Source organism: Phyllostomus hastatus, unplaced genomic scaffold (genome assembly GCF_019186645.2).
Source record: "Phyllostomus hastatus isolate PE091 unplaced genomic scaffold, TTU_PhHast_1.1 phas_contig_34, whole genome shotgun sequence".
NCBI classification, from domain to species: domain Eukaryota; kingdom Metazoa; phylum Chordata; class Mammalia; order Chiroptera; family Phyllostomidae; genus Phyllostomus; species Phyllostomus hastatus.
The window spans coordinates 45,736,508-45,761,577 of record NW_025333857.1 but is presented as its reverse complement, the minus strand read 5'-3'; the positions used below and the strand labels follow the sequence as shown (position 1 = coordinate 45,761,577).

Below are 25,070 nucleotides of genomic sequence, written 5' to 3'. Positions count from 1 at the left end.
CTTACACCCCACACACCAATATTCACATTGTGCTAAAACAACCCTTCCCTGTGGGAGGGTGTGTGCAGGGCCAGATGACCCAGGTTTCTCCGCTTCCTGTCTGCTGCCACCTCTCTCTTCTCTCAGTCTAATTAGCCTCTAATGTCTCCCCTAATCGGCTGGAAAAACTTATGCCTAAGCTTGTTCAAACTGTAAATGCTAGAAAAGAAAAATCTAATCGGTAGTGACAGCAGACCAGTGGTTACCTGGGGTTGGGAAGTTCAGGAAAACAGACTGGGACGAGGCACAAGGGACCATTTCAGGGAAGAGGAAGTATCCTATATCTTTATTGTAGGGGTGGTTCACAAATGTACAAATTTTTAAAGAAGATTTTATTTATTTATTTGTAGAGAGAGGGGAAGGGAGGGAGAAAGAGAGGGAGAGAAACATCAAGGTGAGAGAACCGACCATCAGTTGCTTCTTGTATGCACTCCGACAAGGGACTGACCCCACAACACTGGCATGTGTCCTGACTGGGAATAGAACTAGCAACTTTTCACTTTGCTGGACAATGCTCAACCTACTGAGCCACAGAGGTCAAGGCCACAAATGTACATATTTGTCAAACCTTGTTGACATGGACAACTAAAATGATCCATTTCATTGTATGTAAACCAGACCCTAGCAATGCTGAATTTAAAACAAACTATATGTAAGTTCAAAGTCAGTAGGCTCAAGCCCAGTACACACATGACCTTCAAAATAAAGTTCAACCCCACCATAACACTAGGGCATGGCCATATGGGAAAAGCAGCCTCCCCGTAGTTGCAGAGATCTTAGATGGGTCCACCGGCTATGGAAGGCCAGGTTAAGGAAGCAAAGGAACAAATGCTAGCACGGAGGAGATCAGACCAAAACATGTAAAGTCACAACCAGCATGGACATAGATTTGCTCTCCACACTTCGAACTACCTAGGCCTGAGTGAGGAAAATTTAGAATAAGAAGAAGTCTTGCCTCATAGAACCAGAAACTGCATATTAGTCCCAGGGTAGTAATTCACAAAAAGTTTAGAAAAAGTAATTTTTGAAGGACTAAGTGGCTTCATCACAGAGGGTTCCTCAAGAAGTTGGGCCCTCACCTTCCAGGGACAGGCTGGGGAGGAAAATTATCTGTTCTGAGTGGGTAAGGGGGGTGATTTTGGGGTTTCCTGTGAGAAGGGATAGCATCTGGCCAGATGACAACAAGAACACAATGTTCACATGACTGACTGAGTCACAGGAGTGGACCAGGGGCTCACAAGGAAGAGAGACATAGGAGGCTCCAGAAATATTTGGAGGAATGTGTTTGGGGTGTGCAGTGTGTGAGTGAGGGCAGGGATGGGAAAGGGATCTCTCTCCTCTTCCCCTGTACCTGACCTGTCTCTCTTCACAAGTCTCCAGGCATGGAAAATCTAAACCACTCTGGCACATAATCTGTCCTGTGTCTCCTGTACACTTCTCTTGTACTCCCTCTGTGTCCACACTTACCCCAGCACCAGTCACACAGCAAAGTGCTGGAAAAATAATTTCTTTGGGACAAGAATGTAAGGGCAATAGTTGTACATGTTGATCTATTAGTGGGGGTGGGGAGTTAAGGAGGATGGGTCTGTAGAGGGAGTGAAGTGAAGTAATGGAATAGTAAGGGGAGGACAAGTGAAAAGGAGGTAGGCAACAGTGGGTCAGGGGCAGTGTGGGAGAGATGGCTAGGATTAGTGGGAGAACGCAAGACAATGTCGGAGGTCAGAGGGAACACAGGCCAGGGGTCACAAGGAGAGAGGAGGTTACAGGTCAACAGGGAAAGGAAGATGAAGGATCCGTATGATCAGTAGTCATTGGCGGTGAAGGTCAGAGTTCATCGCAAGAGAGCAGGTTGAAGGGTTACCTGCTTACGTGGCAGCGGTTTCGGGGGCATCTTCAAAGAAGCAGGAAGCACCTTAACACTTCGAGGGTCTACAGAACGCTCCTTCGCCTAAAGACAAGAAATTTGTCCGTCCCCTCGATCACTCACAGGAAACCCGGATTCTCTTTCACTTCAACTCCCAGTTGTAGGGGTTCTTTGGGGACAGCCGTCGTTGAGGGTCTCCACGCCTTTGCAGGAGGGAATCGGCTCCGCCCCCACGCGGTTACCCAGCAACCAACGGGCATCCAGGGCGCAGGCGCTACCAACGCCCCATCCAAACTCGAGGGGGAGGCGGGGCTGGGCGTGCGGGGAAGTTCGGTTTCACTAAGTCCCGCCCCCTCAGGAATAATTCGATCCGTGGCCGCGCGCTAGTAACTCCGGCATGTGGGAGGGGCTGTGGGGCCAGGCACCGCCCCCTCATGAATGATGCACATTCAGGCGGTGTCCCGGACCCGGAAGTGGAGTTGCCGAGTCACCGCAGTGGCTGAGCTGCTGACAGGAGGCGGCGGCGGAGGAGGAGGCGAGGCCAGACCTGCGGCTCGGCCCCGCCACAGCCGCGTACTGCTAGACAAGCCCACGGAGCCACGCGGGCCTTAGCCTGCCAGCGAACCTCCTGCCCCACTCCCACCCATCGATCCGCTCGGCCGCCTGCCCGCCCGACTCGTCCGGGGCGGCCTAGTCTGCACCACCCACCCGGCTCCTGGGGCCGCCGCCCCACGCGGTCCTATTGGCGTCCCTGGCCGCGCCCGGCCCCGGGCCCGCTCGCTCGCCGGCACCATGATGGAGGAGATCGACCGGTTCCAGGTGCCCACCGCGCACTCGGAGATGCAGCCGCTGGTGAGGGGGCGGGCGGCGGGCAGGCCTGGGCCCGGAGGGGGCGGAGGGAATCAGGCCTAAGGGACTGTAGTAAGGGAGAGCCTTGGAATGGGGCAAAGAGAGCCATGAAAACACATCTCTGGGGAGGGGGACCTGCAGGACTTGAAAACGGTGGGAGAATCCGCGAGGTGACGGCAAAGGGGCCTGTAAGGGCGGAGGGCAGGGTCTGAGGAGGTAGGCCGAGGGAAATACTGGGAGCGCCGTCGGATGGAATTGAGCCGAGCACAATAGTGTACACCAACGGAGGCCCATAGCTGGGAAAGGAAGGGAACTGTCATGGGGCACCGCGGGCGGCAGGCCCAGTGGGCTGGCATGAGAGATGGGAAGGCGTTTAGCGCTGGAAGCCTGTGATGCTCAGGGCGGGGGAGGGGGTCGGAGAGCAGTCAGGCTAAGAGGGATTGGAATAGGCTTGTAGAGGAGGAGGGCCTGCCCGCCAGTTTGCTGGATTTAGATGAGAATGCGGGGGCAGGGGCTGGTAAGGGCAAGGGGTCGGTGCAGGACCCGGGAATTCCTTTCTTCTCCGGAGGAGAGCGCAAGTAGTCTAAATTGGCGGTACGGGAGCCGGGGAGGAGAGAGTGCAGCGGCGAGATGGAGAATCAGAGGCGCGGATGAGAGAGCTCCAGAACCGACAGGAGAGGGGGCGGGGCTGCGCTGGAGCTCCAGTGCCCACCGTTTGGAAGAGTCCCCATCATTCCAGGCCTACGTGCTTGGAGCCTTTCTGGGCGCCTATCCTACCGCCTGTCCGCGGTCAGGGTGTCAGGGAGGAATGATGTCATCGATGCCGGCGCAGAGGAGATGGTAGGGGGAGGGCGACACGGTCGCACCAAAGCCAGGCCTAGGGCAGACTGTGCCCGCTGCCCACCGCCCGGAGGAGGGGAGGGGCGGGGCACCTGACTGGCTTGTCTGCCGCCAGGTTGAAGACAGCAAGGCCTATCCAGCCCGTATAGGGAGAAGGGGGAGCAAGGGAGTGCCCAGGCTCTGTTCTGTTAGCTTTTCCTTCTTCTTTCCCCCTTGGAGCCTTAGGGGGAGCTGGAAGGAAGCACAGCAGGCCAGAAACCTGAAGGTTGGGTGCCCTGTTCTTTGTGCTGTGCTGTAACCTCATAGAGCTCTCCAAGCCTTGAAGATGGTGGGCTCCCTAAGCCTCTTCCCTGTGTTAGGCCTGGAGGTGAAGAACTAGTTCTACCCTTGGGCCCCCAGGTCCTTGGCTTGCAGATGTGCCTGTAGCTTCCTGAGCAAGTAACCTGCCTATTACATCAACCAAGACAGACCTTGGCAGGAACCCATGATCTACTCTAAGCCACACCTTTTGGGAGGTGATAGAATCATTAGAGGTTACCCAACAGGAGATTAAAGGTGTTTACCCCTTTTGTGACTACTTATGCAGTTCTAGAAGTCAAAAGAGAAGCTTTATAAAAGCACACCATATTAAAATGGGAGAGAAATGCTAGCCTGTTGGCATCATTGGATTATTTGGAGGGCCAGGAAATCTTGGTGAGAAGTCTTTCTCATAAACTTGAAGAACTTTGGGCTGGGTTAAGGACGACTTTCCTTTATAGATTGTTTTTTCAGCCAATCTGGCTTGTCAAATTAGATTGCCCTTCCAATTCTAAGCATCTAAGAACCAAAAGAAAGGGTGGATGAAGGAGGAGGAGCAGGAGGAGGTCCAAGTGAGTCAGGAGTAGAAAGCAATGAGTTGGTTCTTGCCTCCCATCTGGGGATCCTAAAAAAGGGAGACAATAACTGTCTAGGGAAAGGGGGAAAGGAACTGAGTCACCAGGCTCTCTCAGTTGTCTTTGGTGCCTCCATCATTGCCTGAAGTTCTCAATGGTGGTTTGATTGAGCCATGGCCCCAGAAGACTCCTGAGCTGCTTCTGGTCTATGTGACTCTGGAATAGAAGTGCAAGGAGACATTTATCAGAAGGACTATAATTGCCTTCAGATCTTTTTTTTTTTTGAAGGCTATAGGAACCCTTTTCTGCTAGAGGCTGCTTTGTTGTGGTTGAGTGAGAGCTTTATGGAAGCAGCAACACAGTCATCTCACATTTGAGGGTCATAGACATTGCCCTGCAGATTTCTGCTTCTTGACCCTTGTTCCCAGGTTGAAGCCTAGAGGATTTCCAGAACTCCTTAAGTGCTCTGTGTATGATTGAGACCAGCAGAATCTTGTGTGGCATTTCCCCAAGAGTCTTCATTTGAGGGCATAAGGAACCAAAACGATATACCACAAAAGAAAGGCAAAGTGGCTCGTTAGGGTATTTGAGTATACCATAAAACTAGGGTCCCAGGCTTGAATTCAGCTGTGACCTATTTAATTTCTTGCCATTATTTACTGAGACCTCCAGGAAGTCCCTCCTCTTCTCTGGACTTAGTTTCTCCATTTGTGAAATGAAGACTATCTCTTTCAAGTTTAAACAATAGCTCCTCGTTCTCTCTTCCAAAGAATATCGTATCATTTCATGTCATTTGCTGATATCATTGATCCAGCAAATTCATTCACCTAATACCTATTGAGCATCTGCTCTGTTCTAGATACTATACTAGGTGTTGGGGACACAGTGGTTAGCAGCACAGACACAAATATGGCCCTGCCCTCCTGAAGCTCACAGTTCAACAGAAGTTTATTGTTTTTTCTCACTCTCTCAGCATGAGCCCCTCTGAGGGCAGAATGGGTACTGTCTCCATAAACCCTAAAGGCAACGAGTGATGCTGGTGTCAGCATCATTTACCCTTTCTGGACTAAGCTGTACTTATACAGGCTCTTCACATGCTCCATCATCAAATAACCCTCACCTACACATAGTGGTGGGAAGAATCCAGAGGCCATTTCTCACTTAGAAAAATTAGCTGTAGGGGGAGAGCATCTTTATCTTTTTATTATTTACTTGAAAGAGAAAGCCAAGCTTAAAGAGGATCCCTAGAGGAGTGGCAGGAGCTGGAGAAGACACAGCCAACAGATGTGGGTGTTTCCAAAGTGTTAATTTAAACATTAGTTCTCAGCTTAGTGGAAGGAAAAGATCCCTGCCCTGTTGGTGCTGCTGCTATTGCAGTAGCTGGGAGGAGCCTTCTGTCTGGAGTGGGAGTTGGCCTGAGGGCGTGTCCTCCCTCCTTTTCCCATCACATTAATTATTTCATTGGTGTGCCTGCATCTCAGCAGCTGAACCAGGCCTGGGCTTATCCCTGGGAGCTCCCCAGGGTCTCTTCCTGTCTCCTTATAAAAGGAATGAGAGTTCCTCTTGGAGACCTGGTCCTGGGCTCCACTCCTGCTGTGTCTATCTCCTAGATAATCTTTAGTGTTTTCTAGCACAGATTTTTCCAAAGAAACCACTAGAGATAGCCACATCTTCTGTGTCAGTTCTGTATCCAAGCCACATACCTCACTGATCTAGGGGAGCACCCATCTGTCCAAGGCTTTCTGTTGAGCACTTGGGTTGAATTTGGCTACCATTTGGGTGAACAGCAATGGTAGGCTCTCTGGTCCTATTGTCAATCTGTGGGGCTGGCTGGTACAGCCTCAAAGTCCATGTCTTCTACTTGTCTACAACTGAAGAGGAAGAGATTTGTTGAGGGGGGGAGGAGCTTTTAAGCACTTAATTGTGCCAGGCAAAGCCCTGCTTCCTATGCTTTCAGAGACCAAAGAGAAAAAATGGCAGGTGACACCAGGCAGGGTCTCTGTGCACTTGACAGAAATACTAGTCTGGCCTCCCTGAAGCCCAGGTTGTATGTTAACTCATTTGTTTAGTTCATGAGCATATGCTCAGATCCAGGTACCTTAAGGACAGAGACAAGTGAGACTTTTCCAGTGGTTGGCCAGGAGAAGAGTGGGCTCAAATGGCTACAGGAAGGTTTTAGATACATGTTAGGAAAGAGTGGAGATCAATGGAGGGTGCTCCTGAGAGAGGGTGCTACCTCCCTTGGGAGAAGATAAGAAATGCTGAAGTTCTGACCCTTTGACCACCTGAGCTTAGAAAGTAGCTTCAGACTCCTCCTGCCTCCTGACACTCAGGGATGGGGATGGTCAGGACATTAATTCAGTGAGTGGGCCACAGCAGCTCCTGGAAGTGGCAGAAAGAACATTGTGAAGATAGCAAAAGCCACTGTAGAAAATTGACCCACATGTTTTCTTTGATCAGGGAGTCTCAGGTTGCCTCCTTGTAGTCAGTCATATGACTTTTCAATTTAATGGTGGATTCTCTTAATGGGTCCATGTGGCTTATGACCTAGTAGTACTTCTTAGGTTCTGGGATGAGGCCCACCCTTTTCTCTTTACCTATATTGTAAAGTGAGGATCAGGTTTACTCAGGTCTCTATCTCATCCCTTACTACTCATCACCTCAATGAACAAATGAAAAGAACCTACTTTCTGCTAGATGTTGTGCTGACTGACCTCCATAAAACGGAGTTTTGCTCTAGGGATATATCTGCACAGTCAAGATGGATTGAGGTACCATAGGATAATGAGCACTGCAAAAAGGAAGAACCAGGTCCATCAGGGCCAAAGGAAAACTGGAAGAGCTCCCATCAAGTGGTTAGGGAAGGCTTCACAAAAGAGTCACTGCTGAACTGGCCTTTCTTTCTTTCTTTCTTTAAGATTTTACTTACTTTTACAGAGAGGGGAAGGGACAGAGAAAGAGAGGGAGAGAAGCATCAGTGTGTGGTTGCCTCTCATGCGCCCCCTACTGGGGACCTGGCCAGCAACCCAGGCATGTGCCCTGACTGGGAATCGAACCAGCAACCCTTTGGTTTGTAGGCCAGCACTCAGTCCACTGAGCCACACCAGCCAGGGCATAAACTGGCTTTTAGAAGAGGAATAGAAGTTTGGCAGACTGATAAGATGAGATGAAAGGCATGGAGGAAGAAATAAAAGGGTGCACTTGAATGATTGAAGTGTTTTATTTTTATTGTATTTTATTATTTTAATCTACACCCAAGGATATGTATCTTGATTTTTGTAGAGAGAGGGGAAGGAGGAGAGGGAGGGAGAGAGAGAGAGAAACATGATATGAGAGAGAAACATTGACTGGTTGCCTCCAGAACACACCCCGACTGGGGATTGAATCTGCAACCTAGGTATGTGCCCCAATTGAGAACCAAACCCACAGTCTTTTGGTGCGGGATGATGCTCCAACCAAATGAGCCACCCAGTCAGGGCTGAAGGGTTTTCATTAAGGAAATAACATCATCAAATCTGTAGGACTGACACTGCAGTAGTGGATAAGAGATTAGAGAAGGTAAGAAGGAGGTCAGAAAACTAATATGAGGGTGGGTGCATTAGTAATCCAGAAAGAAATTATTTCAACCTAGAGCTGAAAGAGGGGAGGGGACCTATACAGATATTAATAAAGTGGAATAGACAAGATGTGGTACCTGTTTGGAGGTGTGGTGGAGAGGTAGGGAGTCAAGGATGCATCCCTTGCCAGGTTTCTTGTAAGATAGCTGGATGGCAAGAGGACCATCACCACCTTCAGAAAACTCAGGGGACTGTGTATCTCTTGGCTTCAGGGACTGCTTATATGGAAGAAGGCTGCTGTTTTCCTTTGCTCTGCTGTTGAAGCTGCATTCTTGGAGTTATGGGGAACTCAGAGACCTAGAAAACTTAAGAGCAGATTGACATTGGCCCCACAGCCTCAAAAAGGATGCTGAGAAATGCCTGCCAATGAGCACTTTCCCCTGCAACATGCTTCGATGAATGCAAGTGAATTGGAGACGGCAAAGAGCCACAGTGTTTTGTTTTCATTTCTGTTTTGTTTTGTTTTTCTGGCAGCACTTTGGTAAAGAAAAATAAAATTGTTGGCTGACAGAGTGTTTTATCTCACAGTTTCTGCCCTGGACATTTACCATCATTCTGTTCAACCCTAAGGTTTTCTGACTGATTAGCTGAGCTGGGTCTTTCACTGATTTCTTCTAGGATGGATGTGTGAGTTACTACTTCACTTGAGGGAGTCAGAATAGAAAAGGACACATATCTTCTTTCTCTGAGACCAACCTGGAAACCTGCAGTTGGGGTAGAAGCAGCACCCAAGCTGCTATCTTCCAGGCAAGATGTGCTGAGGGAGCAGACTTCTGGGATGAGATTGTTCAGAGGTAACTTGGCTTCTTAAAGGCCCCAAGTGTAGCCTCTGTAGGCAGGCTCTCCCATGGTAGCTGGGAGTCAGGCTGAGTCATTTCCATCCCTGAGCTGTGTGCTGCCTGACTGACTACAGCCCAGAGTGAACAGAAATGGAAATCAGAGCCTTCTTTACTTGAGCCTAATTAGCTTCTGGGGCCCTCTCCCCTCCTTGAAAGGGCAGATGGAGCCTTGTGTGTGGAAAGAGGACATGGGACACTCAGCTTCTTGGGTTTAGCTGCTTCATGCTGTCCAGTAAACCCTGGAAAACTGGGGCAGGGAGCCCCACAAAGGGCAGGAAGGGGAGAGTCAGGCTAAGGGCAGATACCCAGAGGTGTTGACTGAAGGAAGCAAGAGCCTGGCCTAGCAGGCTCTCAAGGCATTGTTTCCCAAGAAGATGCTGGTGGGAATTTGGCCATCTGGGTGGGAGAAAGGAAGGAAGGAAGCAGGTGGAGTTGGGACCAGCTCTGAATCTGACTTTGCTCTGGAGTTCAGAAGTTGGCACATGACCCGAAGACCTCACAGTGAATCAGCTGAGTGAACTGCTGGGCTTTCGGACGGACTCTGGAATATGGAAGTGGGCTGGGAAGGAGGCCCAGAAGGTCTGGCCTAGGGGAAGGGTAGATGGGGATATGTAGGAGTGCCCCCTACACATTCTTAGGAGCCAGTTCAAGCAAATATGTACCTGCATTTGTTGCTGTTATTCAGAGATGTAAAATTGAGGATCAGATCGTTATACTTTTTGAGGGTCAGTTTTAAGTTTCTGTGGTGATGATGATGATGTATGAGAGTGTACACAAATAAGAAGGCAATAATGGCCATGAAGGGTGTCCTCTGAATGACCATTCTGGCCCTGAGAAGTGTAAATATGATAAGGGGCCACACCCAGGCAGAAAGAGTCCAGCTACTGTGGTTCCTGGTCTGGTTTTGTCCATTTTTATCACCAGACTCTTGGCTGTCATAAGCAGAGTCCACCCCATCCATTATTTAGAACAATACCTGAAGGCATACTTTAACTAAGATTTATGGAATTAACTACACCCAAACTGTGGAATGGGAACCATATATATTTTACTATGTAGTTAACTTAAACATAACTATGTACAAGCTATAAATTATTTATAGTTCCCATATTAATTTCCAATTTTATCCTTATAAAGGAACTGGTGAAGCCCTCAGCCAAACATGGCTTAGACCAGCAGTTCCTTAGTATATACTTTGGAATATTGGCCCTTTGAGATGCTTTATGGGGAAAAAGTATCTACAGACAAATTCCTTTGGGAAAAGCTACATGCTATCCCATCACAATGTTCATTAGCATTTTCAAGGCTCTGAGAAGTTCTGCCATAAAGAAACCTTTCCAGCTTTGTTTAACCCAATGTTTCCCAAGATTATGTAACCATGGAAACTTTTTTCATATTAACATCTTGCAGAACCAATGTGTTTCATGAAATACTCTTTGGGAAACTCTGGCTTAGAAATTCATGTCTCTTCTGATTCAGTCTGATTTATAGTCTTCTCAGTTCTTTTGAGCCTCTTTTATAACCTACCATTTTCCCTCATGCTAGTTTCTAGTGGGATATTACTGCTTTGCGTCAGGGTGTGAATTTATTGCCATCAGTAGGAAGATTTTAGTGGACTTAGGTGCAGAAGCAAATACTAAGTGCCTAGTTTTTCCCAAGATACTGTTAAGGGGGGTTTATTTCCCTTCAAGTCCCTCTACTAAATGATAATGTTGCAAAACCAGCATTTTTACCATTAACTTGTTTTTTGACAGCTTGATTGAGATGTAATTCATATACTGTATACTTAAGCCATTTAGTACTTTACTTTTAATACTGGTGTGGCTGCCGCATGCCTCAGTTCTGTTTCTCCTTTTTACCTTGGGCTGTGCTCTGCCCTTTTGTGTTCTGCTAAGCAGGAAAGAATATAAAGATCATAGTTCAAATCTCTCATCAGGAAGAATCCTATCTCAGTTGGGATTTAAACTGAAAAACTGGTTCCCTGAATAGGGTTCCTCAGTACTTCCTCTGCAGTACCATTAAATGTCCCTGCTGATCACAGCAGCTCAAGAGGCATTCCTGCATATTTGTTTTATATATATGAAATGTGGCCTACTTCATGGGCTACATAAAGCATGGATGATAAGCAGATTTTACCTTTTATGCCAATGCCTATTGATCAATGGTGGCTGCCTGGAGCACGTGTTAACGTGGATTCTAAGGCAGAGACCTTGTTTAGTGAGAATGACATGGTTGGTTTTCTATGTCTGCCATGGTCTTCAGCAGGGGAAACATCAGCCCTAGTACTCTGCTTGCCACCCTGACAGCCTTGAATCATTATAGTGATTCTAGGCAAAGAATACAGGAAAGGAAGGTTCTTGGAGATGTTAGCTAACTCAGCAATCTGCTTCACTGAGGGGCTAGACTCGTATGATATGGCTCTTTAAGGAATTAATGGAGATCCAGAACCTTATTCTACTTAAAAAAAAAGAAGAAGAAGAAGAAGAAAGGAAGGAAAGAAAGAAATGAATGGATAAAAATAATCTTATCTATTCTGATCTTAAGCATGGGTTTTTGAAGTATTGACTTGATATAAAGTTAATAACCCTTTGTAAATACATAGGCCAGGTGAGAGGGAGTATCCTTGACTCTACTGAGAAGATAAGAGGGAGAAAGAGGCAGATTCAAGAAGAGATCTCATAAATATCACATAAGTGGTTGGCCAAATTTAAGGTGAAAATATAAGCCCTGACCAAAGGACCAAGAAGGAGTAGGCTAATAGAGGAGACCCTTAAGCCAGCAGTTACTGTGAAGGAAAGGCCCTATGGTAGGATATACAGCCTTAGCTATTCCCCCAGTCCCCACCCACAACCCCACCCCCAGGCTAAACAGCCCCTGTTTTTTTTCTCCACCATTTCTCCAAAGCCCCAATCACCCTGACTGCTCTAGTGGATACTTTTGAATTTCTCACTTGTGGAACTAGACACAGGCCTCTCCATGTGACCTGATCAGCCCAGATTACTGAGAGACTGCCACTCCTCATTATATTTTGGTATTGTACTTCTATTATTGTCAGTTGAGGTTCATGATCATATTTAGTAGCTGTACCTATTGTTATATTGAACTCAGGACATAGCTGAAATAGGGTAGCCCTTAGCAATGTAAAATCAAGGCAAGAACCTGGAAGGACATCTTGGGCTAGGCTGGCGGCTGATATAGGTAAAGGGTCATCTGAGGCTAGTGAGGTAGTGAACTCATACCTGTTAGAAACTATACCACATGTGTGTGTTTTTACTCTTTTTATTTATTATTATTTTTTATTGTTTATTCTATTACAATTGTCCCAGTTGTTTTCCCTTTTGCCCCCCTCCACCCAGCCTACCACTCTCTCCCACAGTCAATCCCCTCCGTTGTCCATGTCCATGAGTCATTCATATATGTTCTTTGACTAGTCCCTTCCCCTTCCTTCCACCAGTCCCCCCTCCCTTCTCCCCTCCTGCAGCTATCAGTCGTTCCATGTTTCCATGTCTCTGGTTCTTGTTAGTTTATTATGACTTCTTGTTAGTTTATTATGACCTCACTTATAACTGTATATTGACTCTTATTTTCAAAGTGGTAGCTGGCTGAATTCAGCATTGGAATTTAAATAAGAATCTAGGTGAGGCTGTGTGATTGGGTAGTCTAGGGTAGACCTTCCAAGAGAGCTAGTGCTTCTGTGGACAGAAAATTTAACAGGAGTCTACTATATGACATAGCCACCAGAAAAGCTAATGTGCTATTGGGCTGCATTAATAAAAGTATGGAGTTCAGGTCCTAGAAGATGCTATGCTGGTCAGGGCTGTCTGAAGTCCTGCATTCTATGCTGATGTCATCATTCAGGAAAGGGAGTGATTGCAATGATGAGAGGAATCAAAACCATTATCATGTGAGAACAGTTAGAAAAACTGAGGCTGTTTGGTTTAGTAATAAAACAGTCTCAGGGAAAGCATTTTATGATTTTCAAATGCCTAAAAAGGACTGGAGTTAAGAAAGTAAATATGGTCAGACTTCATATTACTCGTGTCTTCACAGGGAGGAACCAAGGCCATTGGATGGGAGTGTGAACATGCTTTTACCTCTGGACTCCATGGCCTCCTGTTCCCTGTGATGGCGGTTCTTAAACTGAGCCAGAGGCCAGGGCACGTAGAAGACATGATGCTCTGTGTAAAGTGTCACGCTTCCTAAAGTAGGAGCTAGGAACAACATTTTAGGAATAAACATAGCTTATTATGTACATGCAATGTAAACATGTCAAAATAGTTTTCTGTTAATGTGTTTTTGCTAATCTTTTCTGTCTTTCAAAGCCCATCACAAAAGTGCCACCTTCTTCTTGCATCCTTTTTCTTTCCCTTCAATAAGGAGAGACCCTTCCTCCATTCTACCTGTCTTTTGTCCCCAGTACATTGTCTTTGTGTGAAGTTTATGGAAGCAGTTGTCTTATTCTTATCTTAAATTCCTTTTTAGGTAAATGAAAGATGTTTTCAAGATACCTAAACCACCTTGTGAAGGAGGTTGGGAAGATCTTTTTTGCCAATTTTATAGACATGTAAGCAGAATCCCAGAAAGGTAAATAGGCTCGGCCACTACCTGGTGATTGGATGGAGATTGGCATGGCCTAGACTAGAACCCAGGTATTCTGACTCTCAGGCCCATGATATTTCCTTCACTTTGGGCCCAATTAAGTTCTTATGCATGAACTTAAATTTCTCCACTGGCTTTTAAGGCATCTATACTAGCCATTTTTCTCTCCCAGCTGGCCATACTTTCTGCCACTCATGCCAGCTCTCTAATACATCCAGCCAGGCCCTTCCCCTCCTCTCATCTACTGGCATCCTGATGCCTCCTCTCCTCTTAATGATTCTCTCCACTCTCCTTCTCTGCCTGTTCTACTTCTACCCATTCTTTGGAGGTCCATATAAATTTCCCTTCTCCAGGAAGCCTTCCCTAACTATTCTAGTGAGTTCCCAACCAATCCTAAAAGCCTCTATAACCTCTAGCACATAACTTGATACATATGATATCCTGATTTGCATTGTTCACTTTGATGTGTTCTGAGTCTGGTGAGAGTCTTCTGAGTCTGGAATCCCAATTCCCCTCTTTAACTCCTTGGCAGATAGCTTTTGTGCCCAGAGCTTACAGTCTGGCAAAGAAGAGACTTGCTCTTGTGAAACAGAGCTACGGAAGAAAACAACTATTTGCTTTAAGGATCAGTAATAGTGGATAGGAAGTTGAGAGGTTATTCTAAGGAGAGCACCAGTAGAGATCTGAAGGGGGATGAATAGGTAGAAATTAGTGAGTGGAATAGAAGGTACATGTGGGCAATTGTGGGAGATTCAGGGGGATACATGGATTGGGACACTCATTCATTATTTAAAAATAATGAATTTTGAGCATGTGCTATATGCAAGCCTGTGTCCCAGACACAAGGAACAATGTGATGAATAAAGCAAACATGGCCCCTGCCTAATCGAGCTGGCAGTCCAGTGAGAGAGACAGATATGAAACAAATAAAGTACACAAACAAAATTACAGTTACAAAGTATAACAAGTGATAGAAAAGACAAGAACAAGGTAGCATGAGAGAATAACAAAGCCTCCCACATTACACTGGTGATGTCAGGTCAGGCTCCTTGTGAGAAAGTGATGTTTGAGCTCAGACCACAGGGTGAGAGGAACCTTGAATGCTCTGACAAGGAGTGACTTGCTTCTTGCTCCCTAATGGGGTGAGGTCCCCCAGCTGAGTTGGTAGTCTGAATCCCTTACAAATTGGCTTTTCTTCCTTTGCAAGTTTACAGGACTGAGGGATGTAGGAAAACATAGGAGGATGACCCAGCTTCTCTCCCATTGGTAGCACTGCCAATGGATGACTGTGCTGCCAGCTTTGTTGTGAGGCTGGAGAAGGTATTGACTGAGTTGTGATGTATAACATTTAGTGAGCTCTGCTGATGAAGAGCTCCTACCTGTCCTCCAACATTGTATGACTTGCACATATTCTCCTGGAGATGGAAAAAAAAAAATATCTGTAGCTCTTGGAGGGAAAGAAGAGCACCAGCCTGGATGTCCTGTTCTTTATGTGTCAAGCATGGGGTTCACATTCTCTTTATGACAAAACTCAAATGCTACAAGCAGTTCTGTTCAGGGGCCAGCCTGCCTCTGGTGGGAAAGCCAGGGGCCACATTGGCATGCAGATTGTAGCAGCCGGTGAGAGTGGCTTCCACTGGGCTTCCTGCAGATCCTGAAGGTGTTCCCAGAGGATTTCAGCTTCCAGAAAGTCCTCTCTGCTCTCAGTTGGCCTGCTGATTCCAGCCCTAGCTCAGAGTCATTCATAAGCTCAGAGAAAGGCCAACTGGGAATAATGATGTAGGGAGGTGGTAGCGGGTAGTGGTTTGGAGAAGAGTGGGAAAATTATGTGAAGTTAGGAAGAGAGACCAAATTTGGGGTTGATGTCCAAGGTAGCAAACATTGGCAAAGGGAACAAGTCAGGAACCAAGGTTTGACATCTGTCAGCCTCCCTATCAACTTCCTGATGGGATCTTATGTTTCAGCTTCTTAAAGGAGTCAGAAGCTGAACTACAGGACTAAGGAAACCTCTGGGAACTCCCATGAGAGGAATTGGTTTGAGTATCCTTGGGGGGGTGTGGAATTCAGGGTAAACTAGTGAGGGGCATGGACCTCAGGGCAGGCACTGTGCACAGTGGTTGCAGGAAGTTAGCTGGGTGCATTCTAGCTCTACCACTTGTGTTAGGACCTTCAGCTAGGTTCCTGACCACTGTCAGGTTATTTATAAAATAAATGAGATCATGTAAGTGAAAATGGACTATGAATTACTGTATCATTCTGATCTAAGGATTGGTGGTGATTAAAGGGATAGTGATTTCCATTTTTTATATTTCCCAATGGAGCTTTTGTGGGGTGAGAGTAAAGAGACAGTTTATTCTTCTCATCACCAAATGGGAAGAGTCTTTGGCCTATTCGACAGGACTTTGATGAGGGTGGGCTAGAGATGGAAGTGCTCTGTGCTCCCATGGACTCCCAGAGGGGGTTCCACTGAGTGGGACTGGACTGGAGGAGGCCCTGCCTGTCCCTGCCCCTTCCTACCATAGCTGTTGCAGAGTCCTGTTGGAGTGGGGTCTTCCTGGAGTGCCCCACTACTGAAGCTGGGGGGGTGTCATTCTGCTGTTTTAGCTCCCAAAGGCCAACTCTTAGGGCTTAAGAAACATGTGAAAAAGTCCACATTCCTACCATTACTTCTGCTTTCCCCATAGATTAATAGACTAGAGAAGGATGCAGTTTCCAGTCTGCAAACCTTCAAAGTCTTAAAACATTTTTTCATGGAAAATTTCTAACATATGCAATGTAGAGAAAAGGTGAAACAAACCCCCTAGTGTTCGTCATCCAAATTAAACAATCATCAACCCAGGACTAATTTTGTTTCACCTATACCCACCTACTAGATTACTGTGAATAATTACTTCATCTTTAGTCCTCAGTCTACTGTATTTCTGCATATTGTTAATTAGATCTCAGGGTTTGATCAGATTCAGATCCAATTGTTTTTGTAAAGAATAGTTCTGAGTATGTTCTATATACTTATTGCGTCACATCAGGAGACACGGGACATGGTTGTCCTACTTTTTGTAATGTTCAGATTGATTAGTGGTGTAGTTAGCCTGATCTGTTCATCACAAAGGTTCACCTTCAGCTTTTTACCTAATATTTTTAGCAGCTGTTAATAGTCATTTTCTCAGTCCATTATTTCATCAGGAGTTCCCTTCACATTTAGACAACAAAGAACTGTCAGTTCTCTGCCTTCATCCCCACAGGTATCACTGATATCTCTAGCCCTTTCTCCTTTTTAAAAAAAAACTTTTATTTATTTTTAGAGAGATGGGAAGTGAAGGAGAAAGAGAGGGAGAAAAACACCCATGTCTGCTTGCCTCTCACACCCCCGTACTGGGGACCTGGCCTGCAACCCAGGCATGTGCCCTGATTGGGAATCGAATCTGTGACCCTTTGGTTCGCCCTTTCTTCTTTAGGTCTAATTTTCTATCACTTCCCTTAGCTTATACCATCATTTCCTTTCTTATCAATCCAAGATGGCCCTAGGAAATCTTCAGGCTACCAGTACCCATCCTGCTTCACTGCAGACCTATGTTTCTGAGGGGAGGGTCTTTACTTCAAATCTGTTGTCACACCTCTCTCCTCTCCCACCCCCCCACCCACCATGAAGCTCCTGGTTCTGCTCTATAATCCTACTAGGGCCACACTTGACCATGCTGGGGAATAGTGGCAGCTCTAGTCTTTTCCTCCTGTGGGAGGGAGTGTAGCAAGGGCTGAGCTTATCTTACCTTCCCAGGGATTTCTGAGCAGCCTTTTTCTATGCTGAAGAGGGTTTTTCTCACTTGTTTCCTGAGCTTCCTGCCCCAGCCTGAGCACTGGCACATAGCCAAGCCTGGTTTCCTGTTTAGCTGGGCTGTGGTCTGGGAGAGATTGGAGGAGGGGTGGGATGGGCAGCTCTAGCACTCTTAGGTCCTTTTCTCCTTCCAGCCAAGTGCAAAAACCTATGAGGACTAAAAACCAGCTACCACCTTCTGGTACATTAGTATTCCTGTGCTGCCAGGATCTCCACTCCTAGTTTCTCTCCTCACGTAGGAGAGACCGTAAAGACTATGCACTTGTATGTGTGCATGCATGCACCATGGGTACTGTGACCCAGCTAACCAGGAAGGAACACACTGGTTGAGTGCTGGTTCCTGCAAACCTGAACCCACTTTTGGATCCTGTGTCTGCCCACAAGAATGCTGCAATTCCACCACCCCAGCCTATTAGCTGTTAGTCCCTTAGTTCTTATGTCCAATGCATTGGAGCATCCGAAGGGACAGGAAGTCTGAGAGGTAGAGGCTGACTAGGGACTGGTGCAGCAGCTAAAAAACATTAGGAGTTTTATAGTGACGGCCCACCACCCAGTACAGGATTTCTGATCAGAGCTCACAGCCCTGAATTTCTCACTCACATTCCCCTCAAATGTCTAGTTCTTCAGGTAATGAGGATGCAGAGGGACTCATTCTGTTTTGGAGAGAGACCTGCTATAGATTACTTCATACTCCCCTCTCTTAGATGGCCACAGCAGGAGTCTTGTAAAGCCTTCTCCCTCTCCTTGCTATGAAAGGAGATAACAGAAAAGTGCTGCCAAGTAGCAGGGATATACACTGCAGCCCCTTACATTTCAACAGCTTCCCCGTTGCTCTTACTCTAAAGACTAATCCTTTTTTAAAAATATTTTATTTATTTACTCTTAGAGAGGGGAAAGAAGGGAGAAAGAAAAGGAAAGAAACATCAATGTGTAGTTGCCTCTCTCGCACCCCGCTCTGGGGACCTGGCCTGCAACCCAGGCATGTGCCCTGACTGGGAATCAAACCAGCAACCCTTTGTTCACAGGCCCAGCACTCAGTCCACTGAGCCACACCAGCCAAGGCTAAAGACTAATCCTTAACATGACCTGGGAGGCTTTATATGGCCTAGCTCCTGCTTGCCTCTCCAACTCATTCTCATACCACCTTAACCCCTATCACTGCATCCAACCTTACTGGCTTTTCCTCCATTTCTCTGATGTCCCAGGTTTCCTTCAGCCTGGAATGGTTCTGCTGTACCTTCTACCTTTTTTTCAGTTGACTCTTAATCATCCTTCAAATACTAGCTTAGCTATAATTTCACCACAGAGGGCTTCCCTGAACATTTAGATTTGGCTGTGGCCTAATTCCTATTGTACTTTTTATATTTATAATTTGACATATGAGTATGTTTGTATGATTTTTTTCTATTCACATGGGTACTTCCAAAAGCCAAGTTTTATGAAGATAGAGACCATATCTATTTTTACTTCCCGTTATGTCTCCTATGCCATATAAGGTGCCTTACACATAGTAAACATTCACTAGACTTCTGTTGAATGAGTAAATGAATTAACTGAATAAATTCAATCTTTTGTCTCCTTTACTTGGTAACTCCATGTCCTATCTGATTATCATATTCAACCATATACCCTATAGATGTGTGTCCTGCTGTTTATGAGCACATACTGTGTATCTGCCAGCAGACTCACATTTCATCTAATTTTTTCAACAATATGAAGGCATACCCTTATTCTACAGAGAAAGCAAGTGACACCCAAGGTCATACAGTTAGCTAATAAGTGGCAAAGCCCAATTTCAGGCCCAGCTATACGGAGTCTAAAGCTCATGCTCTTAACTATAACACTGCACTGCCCCCTTTTGGCAGTTTGAAGAGTTGTCGCTGGGAGGCTTCTGTCACTAGGCCCTGTTTAATTTCAACCCTAAATCCGTACTTTTTGGAATGTAAAGTGGCAAAAAGCCATGATTCAGTTCCAGTTCTCCTGGGAGAGACTGTGGAAGGACATGGGAAGGGAATTCGACAGGGACTTCCCAATGTCCCAAGGTGCATGTGTCTCAGTGGCTGCCTCCATCTTCCATGGCCCCTTTGTAGCCTTCTGGACTTAATGAAATATCCTGTTTTATTTTTATTTTTTAAATTTATTTTTATAGAGATGAGAAAGAGAGGGAGAGAAACATTGATGTGTGAGCGAAACATCAATTGGTTGCCTCTCTCATGCCCCCAACTAGGATGCCTTGCCCTCAGCAAGGCATGAGCCACACCAGCCAGGATGAAATGTCCTGTTTTAAAGACCAGAAGGATCAGCTGTTGAAAGGGCCTGATTACCCATGCCATGGAGAATAAGAATGGCCTGATTAAGATCCTAAGAAAGATCATTGAGAGTGGGAGAGTTTGTCTCTTTGTGATTTAGTCACTAAAGATAAAACTCTGGAAATTGGCCTCAGTGCTTTCCTGGGAAACTCACACTCAATAAGAGGACAATATCTCCTGCTGCTGATTTAAAAATCTCAAGTTAATCAGTTTACCAAGCTCCTTTTGGTGGCCAGAGAAATTGGGACTGATAAATACTTTAGACTTGATGGAAACAAAACAAATGAGGAGAGAGCAATATAAAACCAAAAAACAGCTACCTGACACATCTTATATGTGTCAGGCATGCTGCAAAGCATTTTACATACATTTCACTGAATTCTAACACTGGCCCTGCGAAGTAGGTAATGTTACACCCATAGAAAGGCAAGGTAACCTGCTAAATGTCAGACAGCCACCTGGCTTTAGGACCAAACCAGGTCTTTCTGACTTCAAATTCCGAGTAGCCTCTGCCTCTCCCAATTTTTGAGAAATACACATTGTCACAGTAGTTCTGGAAAGAAAAAAGGCATCGTAATATATGCATGCCTGTTGACCCCGTCAGCAATTCCACGACTAGGGATTTATTAATCTAAAAAAATAGACAAGTGTATGAAGACTTTTTATAAGATATAATAGTTCGAAATAAATATAATATTATAACACTATAATAGTTGCAACATAATGATTGTGAGGCGGAGGGAAGCAAACAACATAAATCTCCATCAGTGGGGACTGATGAAATAAATCATAGTACGCCCATTGCACAGCATACTTATAGGAAGCTTTCTAAAAGGATATAGGAAGACTTCTAAAAGCAAGAGGTAAGCTCTCATATGGATTGACATGAAAAGATGTTCAAGATACATATTTCTTTATTGTGGTAAAATGCATGTCACATAAAGGTTACCGTTTTTGTGTGTATTTTGAATATGGATGATCTGATTCATCTCTGCTTAAATTTGCATATATGAATACACATTTTAAAAGTTTGAGGAGATAAAATAAACTGGTTCTGACTTACAGGAAAACTTTCATGTTCTTTTATGTCTTTGAATTTGTTTACCTTAAAGTATTTGAATTTGTTATGACAAATTAGTATTATGTTTTTTCTCTTCATTTTTTTTCCATTTTAGGAAACAAATGGTCAAAAATCATGCTCTTTCTACTGTATTATGCCTGCCCAGGAGATATAGCTTTTGCCTCATAATTCCCATATTTTTCAATCAGGTATGCACACTAACAAATTAGGGAGATGAATGGGCTATAGAAATACTACCAGATACTTGTATGCCACTGGTCTGGCCAATCTTGTTCCTTCTGGGCCCTGCCAGCTTTGACTGGCCACCTAGGACTCATCTCTGTTCACTTGCTTCTCAAGTTCTACAAAACCCTGTAGCTTTTGGGAGGCAGAACATTTCTTTGGAAATAGAAAGCCATACACTTTGAGCAGATACATTCCTGCCTCTTATTTCTTGTCTAGAGATCTCCTGCAGTCTCACCTTCACCATAAAAGAGAAGCACGGGGACAAAATTATTCTCACATTCCCTAAGGGAAAGCCATGATCGCTGATGAGTCAACAGTCTGAGTGATTGTCTTTGGCTCTGGCTTTCCTCCCGTAGTGTTGCTTCAGTGTTGTGGTTTTCAGTATGGCCTTTTAATGTGGTAAAGGAGGAAAGGGGTCAGGAAACTTGGAACCGAGCCCTGGCTAGGTGACTTCAGAGGAGCTGCTCTGCTTTATACGATGTCAGCTTTTTACTCTGTAAAATTGGAATAAATAATAGATGCTGGATTTTTAGGGCAGTGAAAATACTCTCTATGATACCATAGTGATGGATACATGTCGTTTTATAATTGTCCAAACCCATAGAATGTACAACAAACACAAAGACTGAACCATAATGTAAACTGTGGACTTGGGGTGATTACAATGTATCACTAGGTCCACCAGTTGTAACAAATGTACCGCACTGGTGGGGAGTATTAATAACAGGCGAAGCTGGCTATGCCTATGTGGGTACAGGAGTATTATGGAAAATCTCTGTACCTTCCCCTCAGTTTTGCTGTGTTACTGCTCTGAAAAAAGTTTCAATTTTTTAAAAAAAGATGTGATTTCTCTCAGGATTGTCAGATTAAATGAGATAATAAGTAAGAGGCTTTGAAAGCATAGGTTACGATACAAACCAAGATCTGTTTTTTCTGAACTTAACCTTTTGATTAGCATCATAAACTCTTAAATCAAGAAACATTTCTCAATCTGTTTGCTTTGATGTAGCAACTTAATAGGAACTTAGGAAAGACACTGAACAGTCTGGAAAGCTCACTTCATTCTTAAAACCAACTTGAGGAAAGGGGAGGGGAAAGGAGAGTCAGGGGAAGCTGAGTGAGGGGCATATAAGGACTCTCTGCACTGTCCTTGTAACTTTCCTCTAAATATAAAATTATTTCCAAATAAAAAGTTTCTATTTTAACCACTTCTGTATTGTTTTAATTTACTCCATCAAACATGTATTACTTTTGTAAGTTAAATCAATGAAGATTTTTTAAATTGTGATAATATTAACATCAGAGATAAAAATTGGAAGTCATCTGCAGATAAGGCTGAAAGCTGGAGCAGAAAACAAAGGTTTTAGAAAGATAAGCAATTGAAAAAGCGGCCTGATTGGCAAACTGGAGCCATATTATTAAAACTATTGAATGTCAGATTGAGGAGTTTTTAAGGAGTGGGAGCAATTAAAGCATCTGGAGCAAGGGATACTGTAATCAGAGCGGTGTTTAATTCCCAGAAGGGTAATATAAGAATGATGCACAGGATGCGTTGAAGGAAGAAGAGGCAGGTTGGGCAGATGAGTGAGCTACCGCTGCAGTGGTCCTGATGTCCTGGGATAAGTTGGTAAGGGCGTGAAGCAAGATGCTGGCAGAGAGTATGTAAAAAAATTAATTTAATTAGATTATAAAAAGATGAATATTAGGTATTTTGAAGAAAGTGCTACCATAGATTCATGATTAGTTTACCAGAAGGCTAAAAGGGAAAGAGGTGGGTTAAAATGACCTCCTAGGCAGGTCAAAAGGAGACAGGAGCCAACTTGAAAGGGCTCTCAGGGGCCAAAGCTGGAGCAATTTGAGCAACAAAATAAATAATGATAGTATTGGACTATAATCACAAAAGAAAATAAATATACATTAATCCATACTGATATAATAGATGAATAAATAAACTGGGGAAAAGGGGCAAGTTTTTTTAGAATTATCATTTTTATGTATTAAAAAGTTACTAAAATTTATTCAAAAGTTTTATTTGTAGAAAGAATGAGAGAAATTTAAAAAATACCTTTACGGGCTACAAACCAAAGTATCGCAGGTTCAATTCCCAGTCAGGGCACATGCCTGGGTTGCAGGCCATAACCCCCAGCAACTGCACATTGATGTTTCTCTCTCTCTCTCTCTCTATCTCCCTCCCTTCCCTCTCTAAAAATAAATAAATAAAATCTTTAAAAAAATACCTTTAGAACATCATAGTAATAATTGCTGCTGACAAGATCTACTGATTGCTAAAACTCATGAATAAAACTTTAAAGAGAAACACGATATTTGCATATCCTATAAGAATCCCAATCAATATAGGTATTAATTACTGTAGTTGTTTTAACGTGTCCACAAATTCTCTGATAGTCCTCCCTCTAGGTAATGGAACTTAATTCCCTTCCCAATGATTGTGGCCTAGACTTAGTGACTTGCTTCTGACCAATGAAATGCGGTCAGAACAAGAGAAAAACAATAACTTTACAGTGAAGAAACCTGGCAAATACCACCCTAAGTGATTAAAGTTAACAGTGCCAATAATAAGCCATATACCCCCTGATATGCTGTGATGCAATAGACACATCACCTGTGTGGTATTCTCCCCCTACATCCGTAACCTCAATCTAATCGTGAGAAAACATCAGGCAAATACAAATTGGAGGAATATTCTAGAATATGTCTGCCCTTCAAAAGTCAAGGTCATGAAAGTCAAGAAAAGACTGAGAAACTAAGGTGAGTATGGAGACATATTGATGAAATGCAATATAGATCCTAGGATATTAATAGGAAAACTGGAGAAATTTGCATATACCCTGTACTTTAGAAAATGGTGTAGATTCAAGCAATCTAAAATGCTAAGATTAGGGGAAGCTGAATGAAGGGTGTGCAAGGACTCTCCACACTGTCCTTGTAACTCTTCTATAAATATAATATTATTTCAAAATAAAAAGTTTTTAAATGGCCCTCAATTTTTTTTAAGTTAACTGGGGAAATGGTGGTGCCACTAACAAGAGAAAGGTAGTTAAAAGGTAGAAACAGGTCAGAGGGGTATGAGATCAATGGAAGTAGTAAGCAGTTAGAAATGTGGGTCTGGAGCTGAAGAGAGAGGTCGGAGCTAGAGACATAGATTTGGGAGTAAAACCCAAAAAGATATTACTTGAAATAATAAGTTTATACCATTATTATATTTCCACATGCAAGAAGAGAACATGTGAAAGAAGCCAGTTACTAAGGAAAGGTTCTATGTCTAGAGCATGACTGGAGGAACAGTAGGGAGGATGGTCAAAACAGATAGATATGGGGTGTTTTCAAAAAGGCCAAGGCACGTCTGTGCCACCTGCTAAAGCCTTCCCTACTGTGTAGGTCTCCGGCAGCCCTGGCTTGGCCAGCACCGTGTGCGAATCCTGCTATGACTGGCGCTGTGCCCGGTCCATGCACTGAGTTCTCAGCCAAAGACATCGACAGGCGCATGGACAAGTACCAGGGCTTCATGTGCATCATCACGAACGTGTTCTTGCAATGAGGCAAAATAGACACAAGCTACACTCAACTAGCCGATATGCTGAATGTGGTTTATGGATCCTGGCTTTCCCTTGCAACCAGTTTGAGAGCCAGGGACTAATGCCGAGATCAAAGAGTTCGCAGCCGGCTATAATGTCAAATTCAATATGTATAGCAAGATCTGTGTGAACGGGGATGACACCCACCCACTGTGGAAGTGGACAAAAGTCCAGTCCAAGAGAAGGGGCATCCTGGGCAATGCCATCAAATAGAACTTCACTAAGTTCCTCATTGACAAGAACAGTTGGCATGGTGAAGTGACATAGTCCCAAGGAAGAGTCCCTAATCATAGAGAAGTACCTGCCTTGTTATTTATAGTTCCACAAGTGTGTATCCCCTACCCAGACCCACTGCCCACACACCTCAGAGCCTCCTACCCAGCACCCATGACATTCTGTCTAAAAACCAGCCCACTGGTGGAACAGACCTGAGAACCCCATGTGCCACCCTGTGGGAGAAAGGCCCTCAGCCTAGCCTGGCTCGCAGCTGGCACCCCCACCCCTGGCT

General features: G+C 44.8%; 1 protein-coding gene and 1 pseudogene across 7 annotated transcripts in view; both read left to right on the top strand.

The window, feature by feature from the left end:
* Window positions 1-2,377: 2,377 nt before the first annotated feature.
* The window catches only part of FAM219A (family with sequence similarity 219 member A), a 53,015-nt gene continuing 30,322 nt past the window's right edge, over window positions 2,378-25,070 (top strand). For 5 of the 7 annotated variants that reach the window (XM_045840745.1, XM_045840744.1, XM_045840742.1 and 2 more), the window contains exon 1: window positions 2,378-2,755. In XM_045840745.1, the coding sequence (XP_045696701.1) occupies window positions 2,696-2,755 (60 nt within the window). In that variant the 5' untranslated portion in view covers window positions 2,378-2,695. The remainder of the gene's footprint in view (window positions 2,756-25,070) is intronic. The other 2 variants (XM_045840746.1, XM_045840743.1) reach the window with 1 other exon arrangement.
* LOC123819822 lies at window positions 4,432-24,881 on the top strand (annotated as a pseudogene).